The 20,761-nt window shown below is 36.9% G+C and overlaps 1 protein-coding gene across 1 annotated transcript; it reads right to left on the bottom strand.

Annotated features, from left to right (window-relative positions):
• Window positions 1-2,238: 2,238 nt before the first annotated feature.
• Window positions 2,239-18,385, bottom strand: SIX2 (SIX homeobox 2). Its single transcript, XM_044059965.1, has 2 exons — window positions 17,586-18,385; window positions 2,239-2,626 (listed from the first exon to the last, which is right to left on the bottom strand). The coding sequence occupies exons 1-2, from the start codon at window positions 18,143-18,145 to the stop codon at window positions 2,305-2,307; spliced, it is 882 nt and encodes a 293-aa protein (XP_043915900.1). The 5' UTR covers window positions 18,146-18,385; the 3' UTR covers window positions 2,239-2,304.
• Window positions 18,386-20,761: the final 2,376 nt, after the last annotated feature.

Below are 20,761 nucleotides of genomic sequence, written 5' to 3'. Positions count from 1 at the left end.
CCTTTCTACCCCAAACCTGATGTTCATCCTTGCTAGTGAAAATGACAATATCCTAGAGTTAGGGTTTACACAAATCACTGCCATACAATACTGAGTCACTGAATGTCTGGGACCTTCACTATGCTAGAAGTGGGACATGATATTCATTAGCATAAAATATCTTAGAATCTCAGAATCTCATTTCCCATTCCTAGCATAGTGCAATCCTAATCAAAAACTCAGTGGGTCCACCAAGTCCTGTTGAAGCTGCCTGGCACCTCCGGTCCACCCATATATCAGCTCTAATACTGCAGGCAGGGAGCCTCTTTGCTCTACCAGGGTGTCATACAGGTGGAGCTCCATGGCCATGAGGCCATCTTACGCAGCAGTGCCACCGGTATGACAGACAGACAGACAGACAAAAAATTCAGGCATTAGATGCAACAGACCATCATGCATGCAGTCTCCCAGTCCATGGATGAAGATGGGCACGTGGGGCCACTACCCCCCCTCTCCCAGACTGACTTCTAATTTTAAAAGTGCATTGTTATATCTCTCACTGTGATTTACAATTTCATTTTTGGGTCTATTCTTGATATTAAAGCTGCAAGTGGTTTGAAAACATAACAAAAATTATACTCTTTTCAAACTTCTACTGCAAGCTCATTGTTTCTTCTTACAAACAGCCATACACAGGAAAACAGCATCAACTTAAGAATTAGCAAAGACCGAGACACACCAAAAAGACATTCAGTGCAATCAAAACACCATACTTCATTAGATGAAGAGCTACTCGTTTATGTTATGGTTTCATTAATGGATCATCTCAATGTAGGGTGTTCCACCTGTGAGATATGGCTGACAATTTGTTTTACAAGGATACAAAACTTCCATGTTGCTGTAACTAGAATGGGAAAATAGTAGCTTATGCACAAAGGTAGGTAGTAATGCATTGAGGGTTCAGTCTTTCATTATGTCACTTCAGGAGTTTTCATCCTCAAGAAAACTTTCAAGGGGCAATAATCAACAAAAGTAAATGCAAAAATAACACACTTTTGGCATCAAATATTGTAAAATTTGATAGGAATATTATAGGGAGATTACTCCCATTACTAAAGGTTGGCTATTTACATTTGTTGTGTAAAGTGTGACAATACACTTTACCTATAGTATCTGTGTGAGACATCTCCATTGAATTTCAGGGACAACTTGCACATCGCCTAACCACACTTTGTAGTGCTCATCGCCATTCTCACCCATGGCTCCCACACAGTAAAAGAATAGCTCCATCCAGGAGTGACCTTAGATCAACTGGTTCCCTAGGCAAAAGGGCACCACGGCACCCCCCACCATACACCCGGTGCCCCCATCCTGGTCTACCTACACCAAATAAATACTGGAAAAGCACCCCTGCTAGAGCAGCACCCTAGGCGGCTGCCTAGTTGGCCTACGCCTCAGGCCGGCTATGGCTCCATCCGTATGTGGAGCCTGGTACTTTCAACAGCCTGATTTCCCACCATGTACTGTCTGCTGTACAAAGTCTTTCACACACACACACAGGTGGAGCTGTTGCCTCCATATTACAACCATATGCCTTCATGATTGCACACTTATAACCTTTACCAATCTGTAGCTTCAATGTCTTTTGGCATTGTGTTACTATAATGTCTCTTGAAATGCCATACCACGGCCTCTCAGAAAACCATAATAGTGATTTGTTAAATTCCTGATTATTTCCGAGGGACTAATAATGAGATTCACTAGTATCAGCTAAATATAATATTACCATGGTCTGTTCACACATAGATATGGCTGTCTCCACCTCACAATTTCTAGTTTAACATCTCACTGATACAGTTAATCCTTAGGAAATAAGCTAAATTGCAAATGGCAACTAAATGTTAAGATGATTTGTGATCATTTTAAGTGTAACTTTTATTGACGCCATTGAAAATTGCATGTGCTATCCTCTCATTGAACAAACATAATGTTACTGTTTTGCTTATCTTGATAGGACACAACTACAGCAAAAAACAAATTGATGAACAGACAGTTTAAATGTGAACAGTTCAGCCTACCCAGAAATAACCATCATTTCCTGCTGCATAAAGATGTATGTTTCACAACCATCTAGCATTCAGTGCTAAAAACTAAGCAGATGGAATTCTGTACTGCATGGAATCATATTCAGTACTTAACAGTACATTTGAACCAGATGCCAGATATAATCAGAAATCCTTTCCAAGTCTGACAATTTTCCAATGAATGTTGCAGATCACATAAATGTCATATAAAAATACAAACAAAAAATATTGTCATTTCATCTTATGAACCAATATCAACAAGATTAGTAGACATTGGGTTAAGAATGGAGTCCTGTAGCGGGTGGTGATGGTGATGATGGTGGTGATGTAAAGGTTCGGTGCTGGGAACAGGAATAGCACTGGGACCGGAAGGATGTACGAGGCCATGAAGATGTTGTAGCCCTGTGTTAGAGCTGAGAAGCAGAGTTGGGCTGTGTGCATTATGATCTGGAGTTCCAGATGGTGTTTTATCTTCATCAGAGCTTCCTAAAGAGTTTTTACTCCCATTAATTGAGGAAGTCATTGAGTTATGAGTATTTGAGTTGGAGTTCTCGTTGTTCTCCCTGTTTTAAAATAGCACAATAAATATATTAATTACTTAAAAGACTCGGAGTACCTGTGAAAACAACTGAAGCAGTTTTGGCACATATGGAATCATGCACATCATTTGTGAGCATGCAAAAAGCAGCTTAGTCAAGTATACACTAATTAAATCATGATATAAAAATCAATGTTTAAAGGGGCAACATGTTTACCAATGCAAAGGCATTAAGTCATCAACAGCTTCTAAAACATACATAAAGCAAAACGGTACTACAGAACCAGTAAAGAATGCACACATCCTCACAGATATATAACCTTGTTATATTACTAGCTATCCAATTTAAATGCTTATACAATGAGAACTTTAGTAAACATGATAAAATTTCGATTACATATTAAGATATGTACTGCAGATACAGAGCAGTTATTTCCTGAGTTGGCAACAACATGTGAACTTGGTGAACAGAGCTGACATTACTGGCTCTAACCTTCCTCAACTATTACCCAACAGCACAACAGACCTCTACAATGAATGATTGTTCTGTTACTTAAAACAGTACGTTTTGCATATAAAATGCCTACCTTTATTTATAAAACTATATTTACAAATACAGAAAATAGCTGAAATGGATTAAAAAATAGACTGCAAACAATGCTTGTTGTTTATTAAAATAATTATGATTTGTGTATCTATAAGCATAGGGCAAAAGTATTATATAAAAAACACTAAAACTGCACCAATCTATTCTGCAGTATCAAACACATGAATAGAACATACACATAACATTTTCATTTATTACAATCTGCATTTTGAAAAGAGTACACTCAGACAAACATGATCATGCAAAACCCTGCTCAAAGAATGACAATCATATCCTATGTTTTCTCCAGAACTGATTGCATTAGAAAATTCAGTTCTGGACTAAACAAGCTGACTATGAAAAGTAACATGGTTGTAAGTAAATGAACTAAAGGACTGCTCCTAGATATACTTTCAGCAACTCTGATGTGGATCCTGGAGGAGATACAAGTCAAAGTTATGTATTTATTTTCTTTTTCAATTTATTGATTTCAGCTTGATAACAGGGTAAGTGAACTGGTCAACAAACCCCTTTCAACCACAATACAGGCACCATGATGCAAGAAAACACAGGAAATTATTCACAGACTAAATAATCTACAACCTTGTACATAGTACAGTAACATAGAAGAGAAAATACTTTAACATCTTATTTACAATTAAAAATACAAGTGATATTATTATTTATAGTGTGTACAATTAAGGTAGACATTCAACCGATGGTCATTTGTTAAAATACGCCTTTACAAAAAATGTGTGACTACAGCATGAGCTGCATGTACCAGTCAATGTGATGGAAGCAAAAGCATTTGGTATCCTTAAACAGCTATTTTAGTTTGTTTCAAAATAACTGCAGTGTCTCTTGCTGCATCCCTTCTGCAAGGAGCCAATTCCAAACGACTGGACCTACCCTAGATACAGCTTTTCCTCCTGTACAGGTTATAATATTAGGTATAAAGAGGATAATGTTGTCCTCTTTGCTGTCTCTAAGTGTTTAGTTAAGCTGCTTAATTTATAGTTTTGTTTTTGGGAGAACATTGTCCAATTTTTAACAGCTTGAAGATATGACAGCTAAGCAGAAATGTGGGTTCTGTCTTTTACAGGTAGGCATTTACAAACACATGTAAAATACAAAGTACTATAAAGAAAATGTGCAGACATGTTCTTCTTGTAGAACCCAAAACTCATCATTGTCAGCTTCTACGGTGGTGTAAAATTTATTTATAGTACTTTGTATTTTACATGTGTTTGAGCAGGAATGTAAAGTTACAAGAGGAAACCTGTATTCAATTTTCAGGATAAGCAAGTTTGAGCTAAGACATTACGGACTGTAGGAAGTGAGGAGGTGAGAGATTCCATAGCATAATCAATTTGTAGAGTGTTTTGCTAATAATAATCTCAGTATGTTTGCCCAATGAAAAAGCAGGGTCCAAGGTGATCCATAGGTACTTCTGTTCTGCTACTAGTGACAGTGGGCTGCAATCTGTAACAGCAATAAGTAGATATGGAGAGATAGGGAGTTTTTGCTGGGTGCCAAATATTATGATTTTAGACTTCAGGGAATTGATTAGGAGCATAATTTTCTTTGTATAGTGGCATAAATCTGTAAAGCTAGATTTTAGTTTCTGTTGAAGAGTCAAGGTGTTTTTACATGATTCAAATAGGAAGTTACCATCTGCATGCAGGACCAAGTTGAGGTGGAGAGGGTCAATGGATATACAATAAATAAACAAGGAATATAACAAAGGTCTGCTGAAAGATCCTTGAGAGACTGCTATGGTAAAAGCTTTAAGTCAAAAGGCAGGCACTGAGGTGTACTTGAAATGCTCTGTTTTGGAGGTAACTTTGAAACCATCTTATTGCATTTGGACCAAATTACCAAATTTGTAGAGGAGCAGGTTATGATTTACTACTTCAATTGCTATTGCCATATCAGTGAACAGACCCCCACCCCTCTCAGTTTTGAATCATTTATATTGTCAGAAATGATGTTAGTGGCTGTGTATAATGCTGTCATAGTACTGAAAAAAATTCTAAAGCTGTGTTGTTTTTCAAAGAAGTCCATATTTATGTATTAATGTGATCCCAGGGTTGTTTGTATATAAGTTTTCAAAGATTTCTGTTATAGAGCATAGTTATGTTTGCTTTTTGGGGGAAGCAAATGATGTGTGAGTGTTTAAAGGCTGTCTAGAAAAATAGAAGAGGTTAAGGAGAGGTTGAATTGTAAGAGTGAGAGGTGCTGCTATGAAGGTAGCTAATATTTTCATGAAGGTGGGATGCAGTTTTGAAAGCTTAGAGCTGGTGTTTTCATTTATGTTGAGAAGAGCTGTTTTGACTTCCTTAACAGTGAGTTGCCTAAAGTAAAATGTTGTACTGCAGCTGCTAGGTATATAGCTAGGAGGACTGAATGTGTTAGGAAGTGTCTATAGTTTTTAAGAAAGTTAAAGTTTCTCTTTGTATTATTGATTGATTGTGTAGAGTCAGCAATACTGCCTGTTAATGATTTTAGATCTTTTAAGAAGTGTTTTGGGCTGCATATTCCATTCCAGGCTATCATACACTTAAAAGTATGACCTAAGAAAAAAAAAACTGGAAGCCGGGTCCCATAACATACTGCCTGAGTGGTTAATAAAAAAAAAAAAAAAAAAAAAAAACAGACTTACATTTACAAAGTCCAAGACTGCAATTTCTCAGAATATTCCCTTTTCTCCAAGGTATGGTGATATCAGAGTTGGTATATAAATTTACTAATTTTGTATTTCTATTTTTATTTTTGTTTTATTTTGCTTTTGTTTATTGGACATACCCAGTAAAGAAAATCAATCAATAAATAAATAAATGTATATATATATATATATATATATATATATATATATATATATATATATAGATATAGATATATAAAGTATGGGAGTCTTCCCCACAACATCAAGGTAGTGGGTCTTGCCTCCCTAGAAAAGCCAGGTTTAAAGGAAAAGAACAATGTTCGATATTTGCTCTTCTCCTGCGTTTTTTTTTTTACTTTTTTTTTTTATTTGCATATTAGGACTCGGCATTGCAAATTCCAACATTTCAATAGGTGGTCATTTAGATAGAAAGAAAGAAAGAAAGAAAGATAGATAGATAGATAGATAGATAGATAGATAGATAGATAGATAGATAGATAGATATACAATTATCTTCAATTAATTGGTAAAGTAGATAAATCCACTATGCACACCCTTTTTTTAATTTTCAGGTGTATAAATGAAACACAGTTAGTCTAAGTGAATTGCTCTTAGTGAAATAGTAAGTAAATGGAAGCCATAATTCTTTGCACCAACCTGCCAGACAAGTATAAACAGATAACATAGGTCGATAGTTTGATAGGCAGGTAGTTAGGTAGGTAGACAGAGAAACATGTGTGTGTGTATATATATATATATATATATATATATATATATATATATATATATATAAAATATACACACACATGTGTTTATGTGTATGTATGTGTGTATGTATGTGTTTATGTGTATATATGTATGTGTTTATATGTATGCATGTGTTTATGTGTATATATGTATGTGTTTACATGTATGTGCATATATGTTTATATGTATGTATGCATATGTGTATGTGTTTATGTGTATATATAAGGTGCAGTAGTATGTTGTGTATATTTTAGCTCCCTATTTGCTGGTGAAATGTTTTTCCTTTGGACCAGTCCCTTATCCCAGTAGAAACACAATAGACACACATACACACACACACACAAACACGTGTGCGTGTGTGTGTGTGTTTGAGTGTGTATTAACCAGAAAATTGAACAGAAACCTTTAGAGTCACAACTTTGGCCAAAATATAATCTTATAGTATAACAAAAATCTAACAGTTGGATCTTGCACACAAGCATGTGCAGAGAATAAATTACACAGGTGTTTAATGTTAATTCAAGTCTAAACAATTTGTCCAAGTAAGATTTTGGGGTGCTGTTAACATCTATTATCAACATTTGAAGCACTAAGACAGAAAGAACTGCAACAGTGGAATGAATAACTCTTAACTGCTTTGAAGCCACTAGTAAATCTCCTCAGTGAAACCAACATCAGAACCTGTCAGGTATGTAATACAACATAACTCAATGTAGGTCTCTTCCAGTATACTAATAAGAATGTATTTAGAATAAATTAATATAGTAAATGAATCCACTATTATATGTACATATTAGTCAAAAACATAACTCAACCTTCCATTTCTAAAATGGGAAATGGAACATGGAAAATGTGGAACACTTACTAATGGCTTACTAACGACTTCAGCTAGGAAACTCATGGGGTGGTTAAAATGCATTACTTTATAATTATTAAAAGTTATTTCAATAAGTTAAGATGATTCTGCCTTATTTGCTTTGGATGTCTGTTATAAATCCATAAATGTGTGACCCATACCTCTCAACTGTTTAATGCAATAAATCTGGACAAAGCCTAAAATAAGGGGAACAAGGGCCCAAAAATCTGGACAGATTTTAAATATTGCTATTATAAACTTTAGAAGTTGCTAGAATAACAACACTGGTGTTAGCATGTATTTTCAAAAGGATGTGAAATCTGAAACTCAATATATATTTCATTATTTAGTGACTTCAACCCTCGATGATTAGCTAGAAAAAAATAATGAGGACCAGATCAGAAATATGATGCAAAAATCTGGACATGCCGAAAAAAGCTGTAGAGTTGAGAAGTATGGTGCAGCAGCCTCTTTTAATGTGTAACAATGTAGAACATCGACTTTTTAAGACTTAAAATGAGGAACATGACTTCTAATTAGCTACACTTGAGAGAGATCGGTCAAAACTGTATCCATGGTTCAATATCACGCTGAAGATACTACTGCACATTTGCACAATGTGCGCTGATGACGACAAGGTTACTACAATTAGAGACTGTGAGTCAAGGGTGTCCTTTTCTTTAAAGGCGATCCCTTGTCAGCCACTCCCACCCCCACCAGCTTCACCCCCTACACACAATCACGGGTTACCTGTAGTTCATCCACTCACCTTGGCTAGTGACACTTGACAGTGGAAGACTGATAGCCTCCTATGACAAAACTCTTTAACTCGCTTTCAGTTCAGTATACTCATGTCACCGTGACACTTCCTAGTCAAGTTCATACAAACTGGCCAACTAAAATGAATGTAATGGCAGTATTGTATTGCCATTTGCTCAATTTTTTGCCAACTACATATACTATTACATTGTCAAAGTATAAATCCAGCCGTTATACTTATCAATAAGAATACAAGTGTCATTGTAGTGGAGTTACAAGTTGTATAAATCACGCCACTTACACTTCTGTAGCTCATAAACAGAGCCAATGAAATGAATAAAAGGTTGTAGGTGGTTATTTCTGCGCAATTGTTCGTGAATTAATTCCTTTATAAACACTGTGACATATTTAATATTAAATGTAACTGCTTTATCTACTTGCTTAATACAACCGAATGTTTTCCTTAGTATAAGCTGCAGAGACATGCGGTTTGCGTGTGTCCTGGGTGCGGCGGGGTAGTTATATACTGCTCAGCCTGCTGTGTTAAAAAGGTGAGCCTAAGAGACCCTTTTTCCCTTCTAGATGTCAGTTAAAATTAACACTACTAAGGCTTTCATTTGATAATTTTCCTTGCATTGTAATGAAGCGCAAAAACAACTTTTAAGCATTTTAACTGTATAACATACTAAGCAGCTTCACTTGAGATGACTTTAGTTAATTTAATAAACGAGTTTAGACTTTTACAAAAGCTGTTAACTAGGTGAATGAATACATTTAAAGACGTGTGTGTGTGTGTGTGTGTGTGTGTGTGTGTGTGTGTGTGTGTGTGTGTGTGTGTGTGTGTGTGTCTCTATCCGATTTGCTCGGGTATTTGTGTTACAGCTCTACACAATCACACAGTAGAATCCGTTGCCCGGTTTTGATCAGGTTCATGATCAAGCCATTCATCCCCACAACCAAAGGGAAGAATCTGATGCCCCTGTTTCATAAACTTGTTTATTTAATTTGACAGTGCGCATAAAACCCTGCAGGGATGCAACCTACTAACCATCGACCGAATAGTTGTTCGCTTCACTGAAGTGCAATAACCTATGTACAAAGACTTTCTTACTGGAAGCAACGTGAAATATTACAATGTTTTGTGCTTGCCACACAATTTCCTTAACTTTGCAATGTGCACCTTTTTCATAAAAGAATGTCTATGCAGTTTTGTTAATTGTCTAAAGTACGTGACAGCATTAAAACAAAATATGGGTATCATGGATATTTTATGTTCGATAACATCTAACTCAAAGCAGAAAATAACTAAAATAAATAAATACAACTTCATAAATTTTAGCTAATATCTCCCTGGAAAATGGGGAACAGACTTTTAAAACTCAATAGATTGTTCACCAGGACAAAAAACAGTAGATCGACTGAACTGCTAAGTTTGATTTAAGAACGCTATTTCATGACAACAAGCATGAAGAAAATGGTTTAAATCTTTATTTTTGTTAGGGTTGCGGTTTGTCCCGTTTTACGCATGACAATCCGTATTTGGGCAGTTGAATCCGATTCCGGACTAAAAATGAAAAATGACTAATGTCTTGAGATTTTAGGACAGATATTTCCTAAGTTTCCTCTAACTAATAATTGCATAAAGTGTGTTAAGCATCTTTATATTATATGGAACTCAAATAACTTTGCTTAACTCAGATTCTGTAAGACTGAGCGTTTTGTTTTGGCCAAACTTGTGAAGTCCAGTCATTTACTTTGGTTGTGGTTATGGTTTGTCTAGCAAACATTTACTTGTCCATAAAATGTCCTTCTTTAAGTATTTGAAAACGTAGCGGCCATAGATAGATGTGAAGATATAGATATATTCTACTCAGAAAGTATTACAGTTAATTAAATCTTTGCAGAAATAGTTATTGAGAGGATATGGGTTATTGTGAGATTTATTCAGGTTTGATAAGGTTTGATTACCATCACAAGCTAAGTCTCAGTGGCCAAAAGATCTAGTTTTGCATAACTAAACTTTATCGTAGCTAACACATAGCTAGCATGAATTAGTGATATTAAGTAATGTTAAAGATAAAGCAAAAAAAAAAAACGTATAAATGCATACCCCCCCCCCCCTCCGCAACTAGGGTTACCACCTGTCTCTCTTTGTGAGCGACGGTCCCTCTTTGTGCAGTTGTGTCCTGCAAAGAATAAAATAAAAAAATAGCAAATGTCCCGAGATTTTAGGACAAAAATATTTCCTATGTTTTCTTTTAACAGTTGCATAAACCGTTATTTTGTATCTGAAACACATAAATGTTATACGAAATAGCATAACCACATCAAATGCTACAAGAATAAGGTTTTAGTTATGCAAAAAAAGTAAAGTTCTGTACTTTGCAGTGGCCGTGGGTATGCCTTGTCCTGCAAAATCTGACATTTCTACAGAAAACGTCCCACTTTGAGCATTTGAAAAGGTGGCAACCCCATCCGCAACGAGGACGCATACCTCTCAATTGTCCCTGATTTTCAGGGACGTCCCTACTTTTGACACAAAATTTAGCTATGTTCCTCTTAATCCCTTTTAGCACTGGTGCCTTTTGGACAAAAGTGGTGAATTATGCTTAATAAATAATGACAATAATTAAGAGCTGAAGAATTGTTTTACTTCAAGAAATGTATATTAATTCACATTCTGTAATTCTGTTAATGCCAATATGTTAAAAATGTCCCTGATTTTTCCTGGATTTGTCCCTGATTCTGTTGAGATTTGTCCCTGATTGGTTGAGAGCAGGGCAATAAAATGATCAAGGTCTCCTTACAGTTTTGAAAGCGTTCTCCAGCAAGCAGAAATGACGTGGTTAACTCATTGCTATAACTTCGGAGAAGCAATTACACGTATTTGTATATTATTATTATTATTATTATTATTATTATTATTATTATTATTATCTCGATTTGCACTGTTAATTTCAACCACTTTTACGGCGCAAATGCAAAAAAAACAGCTGCAATTTAAAACAGCGAATCTTGAAACTCGCTGTAATGGTTACCCCCTCCCCCCCCAAACACACACACACACACACACACACACACACACACACACACACAAAGTCGGTACGTGTGTATAGTAACTCAGAAATAGCTGTACCTGAGAATAAAACTGCACCTTGGGACTTCTGTAAAAATGTTAACTACCAAACGTTTACATTAAGGCCATTGCCTGTTTTAATGTTTTCGGCAGGAATTTAAGAGGTTCAGATAAATTAATAAGATCACATGACAGGAGGGCATAAGGGCTGCTGTATGGAAAGCATATACAAACTAGAATGATGTATGAATGCCTGTCGCAACATTAAATTGGAAACTGGGCTGCTTGCTTGACAGACTATTTTCATCCAAGAAGAGGCCAAACAGAACATATAAAAAGAAAACTTAGAAGTGAAATTATACAATTCGCATCTAACTCTTCACCTTGAATATTTTTATCAATGCCTTTTCTCTTAAATATGGCAGTATGGCAGTAACAATGGACACACACTTAGCTTTAAGAGAACACAGCTAAAAAGATCTGAAGAAAAATAGAGATCAGCTGGGTCATTTTCAGCTGGGTCACTTCACTTTGTCGTGTTACAGATAGCAAGCTTAACAGCAAATTCAGCCAAGAAGACATTTGGAAGAAGATACAAACCAGTTTTAACGAAGTAGTCATTAAAAACATATTGCTTATCACAAACAGAAACCGGGCGAAAATATATAGTTATACGTTTCACACCATATTACATTATGAGTTTGCCAAATCAATATGCACATTTACTTGTTGAATCTCCAGTTCTTCACAGTGAAGAAACAATGGCAAAGGACAGCCAGAGTTACCAAATCATTATCTATATATCTCTGTATATCTATCTGAAGCTAGATAGATTGATAGACGGACACACACACACACACACACACACACACACACACACACACATATATATATATATATATATATATATATATATATATATATATATATATATATATATATATATATATGCACACACACACACAGGTGACATTCATTTGATCTAAACTCAAAATATCTAAAAGCCATTGCTGGCACAAAATATCTAAAACTCAAAATATTGAAAAATTGGAATTTGACATTTGTCACTGTTAATGCGATCCTACGTTATATATATATATATATATATATATATATATATATATATATATATATATATATATATATATATATATATATATATATATAAGTTTGGGGGGGGGCATGGTCCCTTGCATAAAATAGATTTTCTTTTTAGATATTTTGAGTTTAGGGACAGAGAGAGAGTGTGAGTGACTGTGCGCGCGTGTGTGTGTGTGTTCATCCTCCTCAATAATGCCTGATTTTCACAGTTAGCGGATGTGTAGCTGAATTTTACTTGAAAATATAGTGTTAACTCAAATGATTTTAGTTTATTTGCGATTTTGCGTTTAAAGTGAATGGCAGAACTATCTTAAAAGCATTGCTGCTTCTGGGGCCTTTCCCCTCGTTCATTTTAACTTTGTCATCGATTCTCAGCTACAAAACCAAAACACTTCACGCATATAAATCAGCAAAAAGATTTTTGAAATAAATATTTTAATCAATCATAAAAAGTTTTCATAACAGCAATATGTGAAGATGAAGAGTGAGTAATGCGCTGTAATCCATCCAAAAACACATGATACTCTTTGTTTCTTTCTTGGTGTTATATCACGCAGTTTAAAATTAAGGAATATCCAATATCCAGCGTTTTGTTTTCCTAAATATACAATAAGTAACACAAACATGCCCGTGAGTTAACAACGATCGATCAAAAAAGGGGAATTCAATTTTGATAACGTGGTCGGTCTGTATATCGTGTGTACTAAATACAAGGATGGCTTTAACAAGCCCACTATGGCAGGCACAAAAGTTTATTAAGTGTATTTGAAGTTATTGCAGTCAAGACAAGATTATTTTGAATGACCTAAGTTTTAAATACAGCATATTGATGGCATCTCAGTGACCTAGTGGGAGCTCTAGACTACAGGACAGACAACTAGCAAGATCAAAGAAGGGTCACTAGTTTGAGCTTAGTGGCCAAACAACAATATTCATAATCCAAAGTCCGAAATGTCTGCTTCCTAAGAGTAAGAAAATCTATTTTAATGTCAGAAAGCCCGTTCATTTATTTACTTTTTATGGAGAAGCACGGAGGAGAAGGGGTCTGTTCCATTCCATCCATCCATCCTCAACCCCTTCCATTCTTTTGAAAAAAAAAATTTTAGTACGCACTCGTGTACCTACAGAGAGAGAGAGACAAAGAGACACAGGGCAGAGAGAGAGAGAGAGACAGAAAGCTATAGATATATGATACGGTATGGCACCAGTTCATTATACCCACTTAATATTAAGCAGATTTAGCTTATATAACGCACGTCTAACAGTTAAAGTACAAACGTTTGCTAGTTTAATTCTCCTCTGTTAAATATGTAGGGGTTCATGTTTTTGAAATCCTGGCGCTAGGAATGTGTTTTGGAACATTTCAATGATTTTGGTTCAAGCAAAGAAATTTTAAAGATTAATGTCTATGGATTTACAATGGCCGGGTGCGGTCACCTAAACCAAAGCCTTCTAAACTGGATATCTTTATCACACACACACACACACACACACACACACACACACACACACACACACACACACACACATCAGGAAGGGCATTGTGTAACAGGTACTACAGTTGAACTATATCTCCCAACCTCAAAGCGCAAGACATCTGGATAACAAAACATAAATAATGGGGGGGGGGGGGGGCAAATCAGGGACATATTTGAAATGTTTTTCTGTTATAAACTAAGAAAGTTGCTGGCGTAATAGATTTTGCATTAGCATGCATTTCCTAAAGGTATGGAGTCTGAAACTCAAACGTATGTTATTATTTAAGTGACTTCAATCATCTTTGAGTTGCCAGAAAATCGCAATTTTATGAGGAACAGACCAAAAAATAAGAGGGCAAAATTTCCACAGTTGAGAGATAAATCCCCTTCCAATTTGTTTAAAATCCTAACCACATGTGAAGAATTGCTTTCCTCGGTATTTTACAAATAACTGAGGGATGTTTCTAACAGAAGTAGATTTAGGGTTACCACCTGTCCCACTTTGCGAGGGACAGTCCCTCTTTGGGCAGTTGTGTCGTGACCAAAAATTGTAAAAATGGCAAATGTCCTGAGATTTTAGGACAAAATTATGTCCTATATTTTATGTAATAGTTGTATAAACAGTTATTCTGTATCTGAAATACCTAAATGTTATAAGAAACAGAATAAGCAACTAAAATGCTACAAGATTAAGCTTTTATTTAAGCAAGAAATTTAAGTTCTAACTTTTGTACTGACCGTGGGTATGTGTCGGCCTGTGAAATCTGATGTTTGTACCAAAAATGTCCCACTTTGCCCATTTGAAAAGGTGGCAACCCTAAGTAGATTGCTCACTCTTTTACAGATGGTTATAGTTATTTATGTTTCTAGCAAATTTGATTCACATCAGTGAAATGGGAGAATGGCAAACTGTCGGGGAGGATTCACCCATCGAGTCCACCCGCGATCAGGTACCATAGATGCTGGCAATTTGCTCCAAAGTAATTGTCAGCAGTCGTGCAATGAAGAAATACATTAAATGGCCATCGTGGGTTGGTTATGTCCCTTCGCAGTAAAACCAGCATGCTTATAGGAAACGTATCAACTAATTGTAGAGCACCGCAGCACAAGCCGGTACTGTAGCTGCAACTTTAGGACACTTCCTGGGTTGGGGCTGAAAATAGCAACAAACTAGGTCACTCCCGTCAGTCTAGGCACTAGTAGGTTCATTTTCCAAATGCAAGAACGTGTGACTACTGGAAATGAACTTGACAGTCCGGAAGTTTTTGGACCTGCTTTGTTAAACCTGTAGCTTCTCTCACAACATCTGACTTCAACAACAGCAGCAGTCAAGCTACTGTTTCAAAACAATATACCGTCTCACCGTCTCATTAGGTATTACTTCAGTCTTGCCCATTGCAAAGTTCGGTACTTTTTGCCAATCTCTAGCATCACTAACTGCTATGCAACTCATTGCTAATCAATCTACCACGCAAGTGAAGAACATTTTCATTCTCGTATGTCAGACTTTTCGTGATATTCCAGATGGCCCTCCATGCACTTAAACTTTTTCAATGCGTATTGTTATTATCGTTGTTGTTATTATTATTATTAGTTGTGTTTTTATTATTATTATGCATATACGGGCGTTTCCTTTCACTGAAAAAAAATACCTGGAATATAATTCTCAATTGCTCCGTGATGCTATTTTAAAAACATTTGTGAATTAAGAGTGTACGAAGAAATAGCTATAATGGGCAGTTTACCTCAGAGAGAGAGAGAGAGAGAGAGAGAGGGAGTAAGGTCAGAGTCCTCAAGCAGAATTAGTGTGTTCAGGAACCAGAGGACGTTTTCCGGTGTGGATTATGCACGCGTGTAGGTGTGTATGTGATGTGCGTGCGTTCGTGTGTGTAAGTGGTGGGGGGAGTAGACATCTGTCGTCCTGACCTCCCACTTTTGTCCAACTAGCATTTCAAGAAAATAAGGCACATTAATTTCAAAGGTGTAGTCCGGCATACTCTTTACTAGGTAGAGTATACAAAATCATCTTTCAGTATCACTGTGGCTTACCGAAGCAAGAAGACTGTGACCAAATATAATTTTGCGCCTACCTACAGCTATACATATTGTGGTTAAATATGATTACTCTTATCAAAGGAACGGTAAAATATAAAACTTTGCGGAAAATAATACCTGCATTTTTAATTAATTACGAAAACTATTAACATGATTTTTTGAGACTTTTTTTTTTGAGTCTATGAATATGTACAACGATGTGTTTGTTGTGGGTAAGGCGTTGTGTGAGTACAGAAAGGCATACCAGTTAACTGTCCCTGATTTTGCCTTACATTTGTCCTGTCCTTCGTAAATATTTATTTATTTTTCTGGTAAATCCCGAGGAATACAATAAAGCGAATAGTGTCCCACAAATTCGTTTCATGCTTGCTATTGTTGCTCTATTAACTTTTTAAGTGAATTAGAACATTTAATTCATTTATCTAACTTTGGACATTTGTCCCACATTATTTCTGGCTTTCTCCACAATTCTTGAGCAAATAAGTTGGCTCAGAGGTATGTACAAGTGGCTTTGTAATTTCAGTCATGGTTATACTCCTATCATTCTGCTTATTCACACGAGTCTGACCATTTACTACTGTTCAGTGAGGGCAAGTTGTTTATTTTGCTACTGTACTTTCCAAGTGATCAAAAACATACCACTCAACCTCTTAGCAAGAATTCTGGACGAAGCCAAAAATAATTGTGAGGCAAAGGCCCTACATTAGGGACCGATTTTGAATATTGTTCTCATAAACATAGAAGAAAGTTGCTAGAATGACAGGTTTTCCATTAGCTTACATTTTCAGTATAATGTTAAGTGCGAAATTCAAATGTCTGTCATTATCGACTTCAGTCCTCAGTGGTTTGCAGAAAAAAAAACACAGATTTTTCTTAGGAGCAGACCAAAAATATGAGACAAAAATCTGGAAAATTCTAGACATTTGAGATACATGATCAGCACTGGAGAACGGCGTCATACACAAAGCTCATCTTTTGTTACTGTTCAATAAAAATAGACAATTCAAACAAGCTCGCCAGTATCTCATATGTGTGCTGTGTCCCCAGAAATAGGTTTATTCGTCTAATTCTGTACAAATCGTAGCTTTAGTTACAATTTAATTCACAGAAATTATTTTGACTTTTTTAAGTCTACAGTGGATGCGCTTCAACAAATGATGGTGACATAATTTATTCAACCAGCAAAGCTAGAGATGCATACTACTTAAGAGCTGCTGCTTTATGTGTTTGTGAATTTTATAATCACACACACAGCAGCACTCTGTGAGTGTGGTAGTCAAAAACAGCATGGACAGTGAATAGACGTGTAAACAAACCTCGCAACTCTCATTGATTTTCAAGGATATTCCTGATTTTACCTAAAATTTTAGCTCTGTCCCTTTTAAAACTGTTGACTTTGGAGAGAAGTTGGAGAATTGCATTTAATAAATAATGACAATAATTAGTATTATAGACTTCTTTTACTTCATAAAATGTATATTAAGTTACATCATCTTATTCTGTCTCTCACAGACTGTCAACGCCTCAAGTTAATAAAACTAATATATTAAAAGTGCCCCAGATTATTTCTGGATTTGCCCCTGATTCGTAAAGAGCTATGTTTTTAATGCAGGATACAGTAGTGGAGAAATATGTATAATATGACTGAAGTACACCAGTACCTTTCTTTGGCCTCAGCTGCCCGGTCTCTTTGGCGCCGGTTCTTAAACCAGTTGCTAACCTGGGTGGTGGTAAGTCCTGTGGCTTCAGCAAGCTCGCGTTTTTCGCGGGGGGACGGGTACGGATTGTGGGCGTACCACTCGCGAAGGACACTGCGACTCTTCTCCTTAAAGCAGTAACTTGTCTCCTCTCCATCCCAAATGGAACGCGGCAACGGAAACTTCCGGCGCACGCGGTACTTCCCGACAGCCCCAAGGGGGCGCCCGCGCAGTTTCTCAGCCTCTATGTAGTGTGCCTTGAGCCACAGCTGCTGCAGTTTGGGGTGGTTGTGAGGTGAGAACTGATGGCTTTCTAAGATCTTGTAGAGTTCGCGAAAGTTACCTCGATGAAAAGCCACCACTGCTTTGGCCTTGAGCACGCTCTCGTTCTTGTGAAGGTGCTCGCAAGCTGGTAAGGACCACAGGAAACGGCCCAGACGCTCAATGTTGCCCCCCTGTTGCAGCACTTCACAAACACAAGCTACTTGTTCCTGGGTGAAGCCAAAAGTTGGCAACATTGACATGATCGTTCCTCGTTTCTTCTTCTGTTGCTGTTAACAGCACATCCACCTCCTTGAAAAAAAAGTCTCTGAAAGCAAATCAGTCAGGAGGGGCACAAGAGAAGCTAACAGTGTTAAGTATCCACGTCCAAGAGACACATTCCAGGCTGTTTAATGGGCTTTCAGCCACTGTCACCCTTTTAGAAGTGAGCCCCTGTCCCAGTTCAGTAGGATAGCCTTAAGTGTGCGTCTCGCTCTCGCTCCCCCTCTCTCTCGTTCTACTTCTGTCTTCAAGGCTCGTTTTTAATAATATTATTCTAAGCTGGCAATATGCGGCCTGTGATTGGCTGGCTATTTGAAACGGGTATGGTGAGAACACAATAGTTTTAGTTAAATTATTTGCCATGGCTACGCTGTCATTCAGGGTAACCTGATCTGCTCTGAGGTGGTTCCCTGGCTTACTTGACAGATTGCAATCCTCCACTAAAAGCAAATCTGTAGGCTGAAATATTAATGTAGACTTCCTTTTTAAAATATATAAGTTGATTGACATAAATAATAGCCATAGAATTGCTAAGAGGATAGCTTAATAAACAGTCGGTTTCATCGTCTCATTGCTGTTGCTGTAGTATAAAGTATGCGTTTTTAAAACTGCATTGTGAATGATCATAATAAAAAATACAAAACGTGCAATAAAATTCCAGATACATGTTTCATTGACAACAGTTTTTGGCACCCCATTATGTAGTTCCAAGTATTTGGAAAACAATCGCATAATAGATTGTGTCCTCCACCCAACTGTTAAATGTATGTAGTTACACAACTGCACTGATACTGCTCGTGCATCACATTTTCCAAATGCTCCCTACCCTTCTACTGAATAGATTGCTACGTTAAGATTATGATACTGATGTACAGAAGGCACACGTTGTGTATGCTTGTTTGAAATGTTGCTGCTTTTCATCACATTTGTGCATTTGTAAACTCGGCACATAGCAAAACGGCAGTAGTTGTATTAACTTATAGCAATGATTTACTCAGGAATTTATCTGAAAGTAACAAGCAGGCGGTAAGTAAATAAATACAACAAGTGCATTAAAGTGTGTGTGTTTGTGTGTGTGTGTCTGGCTGCGCATTTGTAAATAAGTAGTTACTTTAGGTAAGACAGTGCGCATTCTTTGCCAGATGCTCATTGGAAACAGAATCCTCTATGTCTACGGGGTGACCTTTTGAACATTCCTCGTGTCTAACTTTGCCCAGTCTGCAATACCAGGCTAATATTTAATTTGAGACCACAGTCACTAATAAAGAGGTGTATTACTTGCGCACTCTTTACTTCCCGGGGATGCTGCATTACTACAGGACATCTATCTTGATGAGAGCCACAAAACTCAGCCGATCTGCACTTCTGTGCCACAAACTTGTCTGGATACTCCGACCAGAGACCAGGCTGGTAGACCAGGAGCTGCTCTGCTTCCGGAAGTTGATGTCCAGCCCATTAGCTGTTGGCAACAGCCCTGACACTAATGTGGCTTAGTAGTCATCGGATTGCAACTGACAACAAACCCAGCTGAATCTTTAGGTAGATAGTCAGTAAACAGGTAGGCCGTTATCGCAAATTGCTCTGCAGAAATGAAAATATTTGGACACATTTCTTGACATAAGTTTTTGCGTTTCACGTCTCTTCAACGTTACCAAATGTTAACCATTTGCTGCTTCTTTTTATTTATGTTTTTATCTGTTTGAACCACGCTTCATGCCAAACAGGTAACCGTGAATGGGCCATTTAATACCTATTGTGAGTGCGCAGGCTGGAGCGGTTGGTGACAAAACGTAACAAAACGCAACAAATATTCTGTGTATTCACTACAACCAAGAGAAAAGGAACTACAACGACGGGGGAAAACATTATGTAAACTATGTGGGATGTGGTGGTCGACATTTGCGAGCGAATGAGCTGATATTAATTTTTAAGACTGTATTTAGGTTCCATAGTTAGAACTGCCTAAGCAATTTGATAAAAAACGGTGGAGATTGGATCATTTGATAATGCTACAAGTTTATCTCACCGTCCGTAACTGAAGCATCAACAGGAATCCTGCTAGTTTCAAAGTGCTCAAGTAATAACCGTAACAGTAATCTGAACTTAGTAGCACTGCTCCAAATCTCTCTCTCTCTCTCACACACACACACACACACACACACACACACACACACACGCTGTATTGCTCCAGTCTGTCTTGGTTTAATCTCACCCTTAGGGCTCAGGGTGAAAGAAGGTGATGGAATTGTTGTTTTATGGTCGCAAGGGAAAGGAATAAGCAGTAGTCCAGTGTAACGTGAATTGTCCTAATGATAGCCTCATGCGAAATGGTTTATTATTGCAAAGGGATTAAAATATTTACATTGGTCACGTCATCTTATTAACCAATGTCATAAAATGAGCCGCACTACAATCCTAAAGTGAAAAACAGTGATGAGTGGCTTTGTATCTAAACGGTCAATACAAACGTAAAACAAATAAATAAATAAAACCTTTAACTAGACGTGGTAATGCTTCTAATGATGTTGTATAATCGCGCACATAAAGCCTAGATATTAGTTTAATTTGCGCCGTGTTCAGTAACCTGAATATTATGG

The sequence above is a fragment of the Protopterus annectens genome, chromosome 1.part0, assembly GCF_019279795.1.
Source record: "Protopterus annectens isolate FY-2018-M chromosome 1.part0, PAN1.0, whole genome shotgun sequence".
In the NCBI taxonomy this organism is placed as follows: domain Eukaryota; kingdom Metazoa; phylum Chordata; order Ceratodontiformes; family Protopteridae; genus Protopterus; species Protopterus annectens.
This window is presented reverse-complemented; position numbering and strand designations above follow the sequence as displayed.

Coding starts and splice junctions, on each gene's coding strand:
- SIX2 (XM_044059965.1), bottom strand. CDS start 18,145: ATGTCAATGTTGCCAACTTTTGGCTTCACCCAGGAACAAGTAGCTTGT. Junction 2,627..17,585: donor GCAGCTGAGGCCAAAGAAAG/GTACTGGTGTAC, acceptor ATTTTAAAACAG/GGAGAACAACGAGAACTCCA.